The sequence below is a fragment of the Saccoglossus kowalevskii genome, unplaced genomic scaffold, assembly GCF_978046115.1.
Source record: "Saccoglossus kowalevskii unplaced genomic scaffold, keSacKowa6.1 SCAFFOLD_204, whole genome shotgun sequence".
NCBI lineage: Eukaryota > Metazoa > Hemichordata > Enteropneusta > Harrimaniidae > Saccoglossus > Saccoglossus kowalevskii.
The window spans coordinates 7,286-19,466 of NW_028188691.1; the positions used below are offsets into that span (position 1 = coordinate 7,286).

Below are 12,181 nucleotides of genomic sequence, written 5' to 3' on the forward strand. Positions count from 1 at the left end.
GGCCCATCTACTTGAGTGAAGTCATTCTAGTCTCGATCGAAGATGAAGAGCTACCGTTTTCATGATGACGAGCCGTCATCACTCTTTTACCTAAAATGGAAATAATAATTTGTTAAAGAATTGGCGTCCGGCCAGTATACTATGCTCTGATTAAAAGATACTGTCCAAAGCTCTCACCTTGTACGTGACGTCATCACGTATGCTAATGATATCAACTCATCTCTTGGCATTGTGTCCTTGGATTGGGAAAACGCTTTTGACCGTGTACACCACTGACGAGTACTTGTTCAACAATCTCAAGGCGTTTTGGTTTGGTGAGAATTTCACTAAATATATCAGACTTCTATACTACCAAACTCAGTCTCTTGTTCGAGTGAACAGCAATCTTACTGCTTATAGTAAAGGCTGTTCATTATCCGGATAGCGGTATTCTATCTGTGTATTGGAACCATTGCTTCATAAATTGCGAACTGCGAGTGGTATGCAGGGTTTGTTGCAATATTCGAGAAGGCTATTTCATGTTTCATTTGATATACTGCACAGAACTATACCGCCTCAAACAGTGTTTTCTCGCAACTTCACTTCACTTCACCGGCAGAAAATACAATAATAATCAAAACAGCACAATTTACGCAAAATTACCAACATTTTTGAGAATCACTACACAACTAATACTACTAACTCTGTTATTGGCAAAACTCGGGGATAATTTTATCTCCCACGTTGTCACCAATTCTCTATATTATTGTACAAGGATGTAGAAAAAGATATTCCTTTGCGTTATCAACTCTTTTAAGTTACAAAAATAAGTTATTTTTGGACAGAAATATATATTTTTTACGATTGATATTTAAGTTAACACCTATAGTATAAATGATGGCGACTTACAGTGACGACTCTCCCACGAGTAGCTTCTTGCAAATATCCCATATCCAAGAAACTAACAATTGCTGTTTTTGTGAAAAAGATTTGCTACATATTTTTCTTGAATGCCGCGAACTGAAACGAATCTTTGTCATTTTCATATCAATTGTCCTTATTATGTTTTGTTTGGATAGTGCACCCGTCTCCTACTACGTTCTTGGTCCGCCAAAACGTTACGCAATAACACAAACAAATTGTATTCTATGTTACCTTTGTGTGGCGGTGAAAACTGCGATTCACATTACAAGAGATAAGAAAGTTAATGATGATTCTGATGTATATGTGGTACAATGCCCCACTACTCGCCTAACACAGAATTACGGGAGACTACAATTACCATATGCTCACCAAGTCGCTGGGCACATATAGAGCCGGGAACAGCCACAGGTGGCGCTGTATAGTTTCGAAATCAGCAGTGACTCGCAAAGGCAGACTTATAGTATAAGACACAGCAGCATTTGTTAAATCTGGTGACTAGCTGAGTATGGTAGAAAGCGTGTACAGTCTTCTAATAACCACAATCGACAGGGTGGAAGCTAAGACCGAAAATATGTGCTTGCGGCGTTTCATACTAAATGCTTTCTATTAATAATTGCACCTTAAAATAATATTCATGAGATATGTCTACGTCATAACCTCATTAAAGTTATCAGCACATTGTGTACGCAGTGTGAACGCTTCGGGTCGTTCTTTTGTATTCCATAACACATGCATGACAGTTCCGGGGTATAGTAATTGGTACAAAGTGTTCGACGATCTGGAAACTAATGCCACATACTCGACGCAAACTTGGGTCATCTGTTCAGTGTAGTTAATAATAAAAAATGTTGGCCAAATATATGGATCTACATCTACACTTCCACCTAGTGAGAGATTTCTTTATTGTTCAATGTATCTTCTCACTACCAAAGTCTGACATCTCCATCCATCCAGGTATTAGAAGTATCTGCTTCAGTGAACGTCATCATTTTCTAGTTCTGGTTCCTATAACTATGGTTGTGTTTGAAGCACAGTGGCGTACAAATGGCACCGTACAGTGCTGGATAGATAGATACCACGTTTTTGATGTACTGGATAGTCACGGTGGCGGAAAAAATAAGACAATATGCTATTAATAAATATTGTAGTGTTTTTAAATATTATTATTGTATTAACTTATTTTACATTGTTATAATTTTACGAATTCTATTTCATATACTGTACTTAATAATTATATTATTATGCTTTATATGATGCCTGTATGGATTAATTCATAATGTGATATATACTCGTAATATTTCGTAATCAAATATTGATACCTAATAGGTTTTGTATTAACAGTCTGAGATTTGAATATGTAAATAGAGGATGTTATATTATTACACATATAATAAAAACTGAAATGTATGTATGTCAATCCGTATTATAACACAAAACGTGGCACATCTTTTGGCATATGTCGTAGAGCAAACTTTTTGTGACAAAAGCACAGGGTTTTTTTGTACCATATAACTACATAAGAAAAATAAAAATAGCCAGAGTCAATAAAATTTGCACACAATATTCTATGTGCGATTAATAAGACCTTGCTACATGTTTAGGTTAAAGGTCAAGGTCACAGCATGAGTTTATGTGTGTTTGCTACAGGGGGAAAATAGCCAGTGCCTCAATGCATGACGGATATGTTCCACATACGACTAACAACATCTGAACAGATTTTCGGGAAAATGTTTGATCACGTATGTGTTTGTATATGTTTTGTACTGGGCTACAAGGGGTAATGGCTAGGAACTTAATGAAAATTAAAGGTCACAGCATATATAATTATATATATATAATCACAACATAAGTACAAGTATCGAGTAGAGATCGTAATTGTAATCCCAATACAGGTCAAAAGACATTAAATATAATAAAATACAAGTACACACACAAAATAAAATACATTAAAGACTAAAATCTAAATATGGATATTGAAGAAATCTGGCGCGGGTTGGCATCTCCTCTGAGTTGTGAAGAGTACAAAGTGGGATATTAAATTATTTATCCTTGATGATTTTTATGTAGTATTGAGAACCAACTCCAGGAAGCGAACGCACAATAATGAATAATCGCGTAATCCTAGAATCGAAACGCGAGGCACAGAAGTTTTGTTCATCGTTTCCAATCCCATTTTTCCCACTGCAACATATTTGTTAAAAGAAATATTTGAATTATGTTCGTTTTTTAAGGAGGCATTTTTTTATTTTTCCGATTTTGGCAACGCCTTATTCAGGGATTTTCTAAGACGCACGGATGTACGTACAAAACATGCTGTTGTACTACCGGCGACGGTCGCCTGCAAGAAGAGAGCTCCAGCTCCTAACGTAAAAGTTTTAAAATTTCGACCGGTTTTAAATAATTAGTGTTGGAAATCTGACATGTTTTAAGAGTGCAAAATTAAGGTGCATTTTCGAGCGGTCGAATTTTTCTGAATAGAAATCGGCAAATGAAAAAAACAGGAGTGCTAAACAGTGTGCTTCGGTAGTTTAAAAAAATGGAATGTCCGTCAAATTTACGTAAACTTCCCCATTTTTCACGGAAAAAGCAAAGGTCGTGGCCGTGTTGCAGGCTAAAAAACTCAAAAATCAAAACAAAATCATCAATCAGTAAGTATTATGACAAGGAAAGCAAAACATCAGACGCGGAGAAGCGGTCAGCGCGTCGAAAGAGTTGTTACCGTAATGTATCAAGTTACCTCTCCCTGTGATTTATTTTTCATTGAAATTATTTGGTTGTTTTCAATTAATTTTAGCGTACCTTTGCAATTTATTTTAGCATTGTCAGTTGTTTGCTTCATTGAATTAAACGGAGTTCGTCCGGTTGCAAACAAAGCTGTCTCGCACCACCGAGCAAAACTTGCGAATGATCGAAGTACAGGTACCCATTGGACAACTTGAAAGATACACAAAAGTTTGTATCTCCCCGACCCAGTGCAATATATCCGGTTAGAATCAAAGCTCACGTGTCCCTTATTTGAGGGACCAGATTCTGCCGTAAATTCGGGATGGGATTTAGAAAAAAAATAAAATGGGACTTTTAAGGTGTATTTTGGCGTAATTTCAATCATTCCTAATGCCTAAAATAGAGTCTAAGTTTTACCGTAGTCATTGACGCCTATTCAAGAGTATGATGTTTATTGTGACTAGCGTGAATGGGTAAGCTTCGTTTCGACAATGAGCTGTTATCACTGTAAACAATGTTAAATTATTCTTCACATGCTCAGTTTATTTTTTGAGAACAATTATTTAAAAATAAAATCTCTCAGTCAATCAGAAACTCGGATTCATGCCTTCAGGGAAAGTCATGTTTGGACGCTCACATCGATTTGTTTTTCGTTCGGTGGGCTGATGCCTTCGGTGTAGCTTTTGCATCTTCCGACATAGAAATCATCTGAATCTTCTTTCTACCTTTCTTTCTTTTCACACCACGCATAATGTAATGATAAAAATTAAGAAAAAACGCTGAGGAAATATAATGTTTGGTTTGCTAGCGAGCGAGAACTGATTTGAGAATAATTGCACATGCGCGTGAATTGAATGAACTATGACCCGGACAATCTCGATTTGCATATTGTCAATCAAAGGTCTTGTTATTTGGTTACTCATGCAAATTAGGCAATTGGACATAAACATTGCCACGTGTGAGTGTTTTTTATTTTTAACCAGAAAATAAACAGCAATGTTAACGGTGTTCCAATAAGAATTCATTGGTCAAATTTTCACAGAATGTTCTTTAGATAAAAATCTATATAAAAAACGAAAAAAACTATTTTTGATTGAAATTCACAAATAAAGTGCATCTCTACCTTAATAATAGACTGGGACACACGCCACAAGCGGCTTACCTGGCGTTCCAGGCAAATTGTAGTAACCGCAGCCGGCGGCAAGAGACTGGAACCGAGTCCACCGTAACTCTATTATGAGAGTAAACGAAAGGGACACACAAATAAACACGAGGCGACCTCGATTTGTTTACCCGGTAGTTCAAAGTTAAAAGTTCACAGAGCACGGATACTACTAGAGACTTTTCTAAGTATTTGGGCGAGTTTGCGTTGAACACAGAAAATTGGTTTGTTTGTTTGTTTGTTTGCATTCAATTCTGCACAAGTCATTATACCGGCAAGTATAATATATACGGCGTATCCAAAGCTTATTTGAACACTTTCTCCGAAGTCAGGAAATCGGAGTTTACCATTTACTCAAAGTCCGCGTGACGCTTCCTGTGACGTAGTATGAAAGCAATGTACCTACTGAGTAATGTACATCAAACCATTACCGGAATGACAGAGACACATGCGACGTAGAAGAGACTACAGCTGGTCCTAAATTTGCGACCAGGGACTTGTATATCGCTGTGACGATACACTATCGGTGAATTATGTCAGACAACGGATTCATATTATTTGCGGTGGTCGTGCTAGCGTTGACCCTGCCAGTCAACTTACAGAAAACAATCATTATAGACCAACCACGCAATGTTACTGCAAATGAAGGGACGCGCGTTGAACTAACTTGTGTAATGAGAGTATTCGAGGTTGGTATTAGGCTTCACTGGTACAGTGCCAATCTTAAAGATGGGTGCCATATTGACTATGACGGAACTACCGAGAAGAAAGAAAATTGTGGCAATTTTACCAACATAAGGGCGACGTTATCGAACGAAAACGAAACAATTGTTGAGTTTACGTTGTGTATAGACAATGTCAGACCGGAACATGATGGATTGTATAGTTGTGGCTCGTCGAACTGGCTGCCTACTAGTCGGTCTGAGAGGGTACATTTGGAAGTGGTGTATCCCCCCATGCCACCACAATGTTCACTGCAGGGGCGTCAGTTAAAATACTCAGTTCCGGAAGGAGACTTTGTTGTTGCCAACTGCGTATCCAGCGGTGGTACTCCTCTTCCTCAATTAAGATGGGACTGCGAATCACATTTGAATGCATGTAACACAACTCACGTGACAAATTCTACGAATGTGAAAGTAGTTCTTACTCGACAACTTACTGCAAAAGACCATGGAATATCGCTCCGCTGTGTGCAAAATCATCCGTTATTATCGAATGAAAAGGAGTGTGTAATTGGTCCTCTCAATGTTCTCTACAAACCGAAAGTTGAAGTAAAACCAATGGAATACAATGTTACAGACAATAATACCGTTATCACTACGGAAACTGTGTATAAATGTGTAGTTGATGCGTTTCCTTCTGTAACCATCTATGATTGGTTCGTTGACGGTGTAAAAATCGACAAAGCAAATGTTGCTGATGAATTTATTATTGAATCTGGTGGGACCATTCTACATGTTTTACATACGCGCCGACAGGACGTTAAACATGAGAACTTTGTTGTAATACAGTGTAGGGCATATAACCAACAAGGAACCGGAAAGGGAAATGTAACCCACAGAACCATAACTCTTGAACCTTTCCAAAAAGCGTCAACAAATACAGTAGGCGTCATTTTCGGTACTTTTTTAGGTGGATTTCTATTTGGTGTAATTGTTGCAGCGGTCATTCTTTTATGCAAATCTGGGATGTGTTCTGGGCGACATCGAGCTCGACCCGAGCGTGCTCATCGCAAGACGGTGGGGATGGCGTTTTTTAATACTAAGCGACAAACACATCGTTACGACATGACACCAGTCAAGGTTGCTGAACCGAAGGATAAGACACAACTAAGTTCTTTCGAGGACAAGGATGGAAATTATGCTGATCTTGTTAAGGAGCAAGAAGGCAGAGACACTTCGTATGAACCACTGAAACTAAGTGTAAATCCAATCGAACAACCTTTCTATGAAAATGTGAAAGGTTGAATATAGCGTAACACGTGACGAAAATAAACGTGGCTTATTTACACATTGTGAATACTAGTAAACCATTCGCCGTCTATTACGAGATCTCGCGTTATGCGTGAAATCGAACGTAAAAACAGTTCAAACAAAGGTCAGAGCGTCGCAGTGGCGTCAAAACATCACATTTGATTCAACAAATAGGAATTATTGTTTGGGAAATCAATAATGTGCTATAAAAATTTGGTTTTGGATGAAGTAAGGGTATCTGAACACCATATTCCTCTCTAAAAGATCGGCGTTTCGACATTGAACTATATACAAAAAAGAAATTCAAGTTCAAAATCAAATCATTCGATAGACATACGACCTGTGCCTTTCACGTATTACGCGAGATCTCGCGGTGAACGGCAAATCACCTATTCATTCATTCATTCATTCATTCTTTCATTCAATGTCTTGTGTACGTAGATTGTACATGTTGAATGATTTTTCACCAATTCTGGTTATTGTTATCATAGAATAAAATCTCATAATTGATGGATTGACATTGTAGAAGTAAAATAGTAATATCACTAAAATCGTAACTATAAATTAGACTTCAAAATCAAAGGGGCCACACTAACAGTATGAATATTTGATATACTCATATCTCAACCCAGCTAAATTTAGCAGAATATTCATTATCATTGTTATATGAACGTGTTCGACTGGACAGATGTGTATATATCAAAGAAACGTGATTACGCGTAAATTTGGGTTTCTATTACATTACACACATAATCCCAGTCGAATACTAGTACGTTCATATCATTATGAATATTGTGACGGAAAACTGAGTCTGCGCATGTCTGTGTGTGTCGTGTTAAATACTAGTACAAGTGTGCTTTAATTACGATAACATTCCTTAATTACGACAAACATCCTTAATTGCCACATACTTCCTTAATTACGACAGACTTTCTTAATTACGGAGTAGATGGAACCTAGTGAACTACACAATCAAAACCGCCATTTTCTTTGTTTTGACTTAAGGCAAAGAATTCGTTCATACACCATTCCAATATAAGGCCAAGAAATGTTTTGTTGCCCTCAGCGACCGACCGAAAAATATGAAATATCGGGTCGCGTTTTATTTTTTATTTTTTAATAGGCCCAAATATTAAAAACTCACCATTTTAAGCAGTAAAAAGTGTTTTCTTAGTTAGTTAGTTTTCACGAGTTTAAACAAAAAAAATCTTTTTTTTTTTGGCCTAAAGGGAGTAAATTAAGTATTTTTAATTACAGAGGAAGTGAACTTTAAATAGGCTGCTCTTTAGTATTGTTTTTATCATGACCGCATTTCTTTTAGCTCAATTTACAAACTTATTAATGCGATATTCCTTCCAAGAACATTACGATTGTTGTATTCAAGACGTTAGCGATTGGATGTCTTGTAATTTCCTACTTTTGAATGTGTCGAAAACTGAATTTGTGTGCATGTCGTCTCGGAGATTCTCACAAGACTCGTGTCCTTTGTCTAGTATCGCAATTGGTGAAGAATTGGTTAGTGCTTCGTCAAGTGCTAGAAACTTAGGTGTCTTGTTTGATTCGCAGCTATCTATGGAAACACACATTTCTACTATTTGTAGATCTGGATATTCCCATCTAAGAAATATTAATCGTATTCGTAAATCATTATCCCAATCTGATACTGAAAAGTTGGTACATGCATTCATATCTTCTCGCTTAGACAGCTGTAATTCATTATTGTCTGGTCTCCCTGTAACTAAGATAAAACCTCTTATTCGTGTACAAAATGCAGCAGCCCGCCTTGTCACTCGTGCTCGAAAATATGACCACATTACAGACATTTTTATTAAACTTCATTGGTTACCAGTTGTACAAAGAATCAATTTCAAATTACTTTTACTAGTGTATAAATCTTTGTATGGTTTTGCCCCAAATTATCTATGTGAATTAATCGAATTTTATGTACCTAGTCGTAGTTTAAGATCTGAATCAAAGTTTCTTATTAAAACTCGTCAGGTGTGTAGTAAAAAGTCCAAGGTGTTATACAAAGACCGTGCTTTTGAAAATTTAGGTCCTAAACTTTTTAATGAATTACCTCTGTCTGTTCGTTCTAGTCCTTCAGTAGACATTTTTAAATCCAGACTGAAAACGCACTTATTTAAATGTGCTTTTAATATTTGACTGATTGTTTATTGTATCAGCGCCTTTGATCTTCATATGTTGGAATTGTTGCGCTTAATTAAATAAAGTTATTATTATTATTATTATTATTATTATTATTGTTTGGGTTGGGCCCGGGTTTAGCCGACTATTTAAATTACTGTGCAGGGTGGATTCGAGGGATTACAAGGGATGTGCTGGAGTGATACAATGAAAACAGATAGGCGATGCACCCCCTCAACGACAGACAAAAGAAATATTGAAGTGCCAAATTACGCCACAGAATCACGCCGTTGTTTATTTACGATATTCATTACTGGATTGATAATTGACATCATTCAGTATTTTTACTTGTTTAAGTGTAGTAATATTTGTTTGCCATTTGACACGTTGTTTTGCTGTGCCTTTAACACCCTAGTATGATCCCGGAATATCGCACAGACAATAATTATTGAATTCGAGTTTCCCCAAACCTGCAGATTATTAGTCCCCGTTCGGACGAAGTCCGAAAACGGGGACTTATAATTCGGTCTCCGTCCGTGCGTCCGTGCGTCTGTGCGTCCGTGCGTCCGTTCGGAGTCATATCTCATAATCCCTTGGACCTTTTTCGTTCATTTTTTGCACGTGCTTAGTACTTTATGTGGGACATATGCATATGCAGTGGTTTAGCGATTCGATTCAAAATGGTCGACTGGCAGCCATCTTGTTTTTTTGAAAATGTTTTATTTTGGACATGCTTTGTCCGTTTTCATTCAAACTTGGTACATAGATTATACATGTTAGGATACATGTCCATGACGATTTATTTCACAATTAGATCAAAGATGGCCGACTGGCAGCCATCTTGTTTTTTGAAAATGTCGTATTTTGGACGTGCTTTGTCAGTTTTCACTCAAATTTAGTACATAGATCATACATGTTAGGATATATGTCCCCGACCGTCCGTGAGTTCCTGAGTCTATCCGTCCGTCCGTCTGTGTGTCCGTCCGTCCGTCCGTGCGTCAGTCTGTCCAGAGTGATATTTCAGAATCATGTGGACCGATTCCGTTCATTCTTTGCATGGGCCTAGTACCTTATGTGGGACATATGCACATGCAGTGGTTTGGCGATTCGATTCACAATTGGCCGACTAGCAGCCATCTTGTTTTTTGAAAATGTTGTATTTTGGACATGCTTTGTCAGTTGTCATTCAAACTTGGTACATAGATTATACATTTTAGGATACATGTCCACGACGATTTATTTCGCAATTTGATCAAAGATGGTCGACTGGCAGACATCTTGTTTTTTATGCGATATCTTGGACGTGCTCTGTCAGTTTTCATTCAAATTTGGCATATACGTGTATTTTATACATGTTAGGATGCATGTCCATGACAATTTGTTTCAAAATCTGGTCAAGGATGGCCGATTGACAGCCATCTGACTTTTTGGCCTTACTACTATATTTCCACAATTGATGTACCATTTTCATTCGTATTTGGCACATACATCATACATATCAGTGTGTTTCATAATCAGATCAAAGATGGCCGTATAACGGCTGTTTTTATTTTTGGCCATATTACTACTACACGGAACGCATGTTTTGATGTAAATAAACAATCTGTTGTATACGCCACTTGGAGCTCCAGTTTCAAGGACACGCTCGCGACAACCCCTCCGCTTTAATGTTTCGAGCACAAAGAGAACTTTCAACAATTTAACGGGGACTGTGTCATTTTTAATGACTTGTTTCATAAGCGAACAACCGCCGTGTTGGCACATAATCTCAGACATTTCCCCATCTCTGTAGTTTTTTTTTAAGTGACGCACCCCACATTGACACGTATTATCCGGGTAGTATCGTCCCTTCTCTTAATCAAACATTATATAATTTACCAACGCCTTTAGCCGTTCGTATATATTATATATATATATATATATATATATCACCAAACGATGTCTGGGAATGAGGGGGAGAACAAAGACCGCTTAGGTCAGTTAACAAAATCAACGCAACTAAAATCATCATATCAAACACACGTTTCCCGGATATGAGCCACGGCTATTTTAAACACATGACCAGTGAAAATTGCATCATAATTGCCTGATTTTCATAAGTCCTTCCCGGGGTTTTTACTAGTACCATGATCTGATTTACACAGTCAGGATAGAAAAAACAACAATATGTTGAATTAACAGTCATTGTATTTGCGAAATACTCGCAAGTTAGAAATGTTATTGAGATATTCGACAGAAAACAAGATAAATTTCTTTTGGGTGAAAACAGTTTTTGATGTTTATTTCCCAATTAAATACGTAGACAGAATGTTCGTTTTTCTCATTTCACTGAAGTAACAGTAGTTTAAGATGGACTATAGGGACGACCATGAGGGCGCTGTTCATAATCGGATGCGATGACGTCATACGAACAGCGCCCTCATGGTCGTCCCTATAGTCCAGCTTTAGCATAAATAATGACGTCACAATGGGAATTCGTGCATAAATTAGCATAAATGAGCGTCCATGGCCATAAAGGGGATAATTTGAATGAGGATGACGTCACAATGGGGTATTTTAATACATTTGCATAAATTACGATCAATTTTTTGTAATTATTTTGTTTAATTATTTTTAATTATTTTTAATTATTTTTAATTGTTTTTTTAATTGGACAGGCGTGGACGAAAGATTTTTCATGAGGATGACGTCACAATGGGATATTGTGAATACATTTGCATACATAAAATAGATGTGAATACGAGGTCGTGTCGAGGTCATCGTGAATACATTTGCATAAATTACCATCATTTTTTTTAAATTATTTTTTAATTATTTTTAATTATTTTTAATTATTTTTTAATTGGACAGGCGTGGACGAAAGATTTTTCAGAATGTTTCGTAGAGGGCGCTCTCACACACACACACACACACACACACGTTAATAAATACACGTCATTTTGAAAACTAATGGAGTTTATTGCACAAAAGAAGTAAACAAGAATGAAATATTGACATGGAGTATATATTTATGACATGGTTGAGTATTTTTTTAACGTCACAAAAAAAACATACGATGTGAGTAAGGAAAATAGTTGCGTAGTGTATAAATGTTTAGCGTGATTAAATATTTCTTTGTTAACACCTCGAAAAATACGTAGATACATGTAAATGTGCGGCGTGGTTAAATTTATTTTTAATGCCACAAAAAATACGAGTACATAAACGATTCGATTAAAACACAGAAACGAGAAAAGCCAATAATAGTAAACATTGATCAATAAAAAATAATTCA

General features: G+C 36.8%; 1 protein-coding gene across 1 annotated transcript; it reads left to right on the forward strand.

Moving 5' to 3' along the window:
* Nucleotides 1–4,989: 4,989 nt before the first annotated feature.
* On the forward strand, nucleotides 4,990–7,280 carry LOC146725385 (uncharacterized). Its single transcript, XM_085496369.1, has one exon. The coding sequence runs from the start codon at nucleotides 5,323–5,325 to the stop codon at nucleotides 6,754–6,756; it is 1,434 nt and encodes a 477-aa protein (XP_085352495.1). The 5' UTR covers nucleotides 4,990–5,322; the 3' UTR covers nucleotides 6,757–7,280.
* The last annotated feature ends 4,901 nt before the right edge of the window (nucleotides 7,281–12,181 follow it).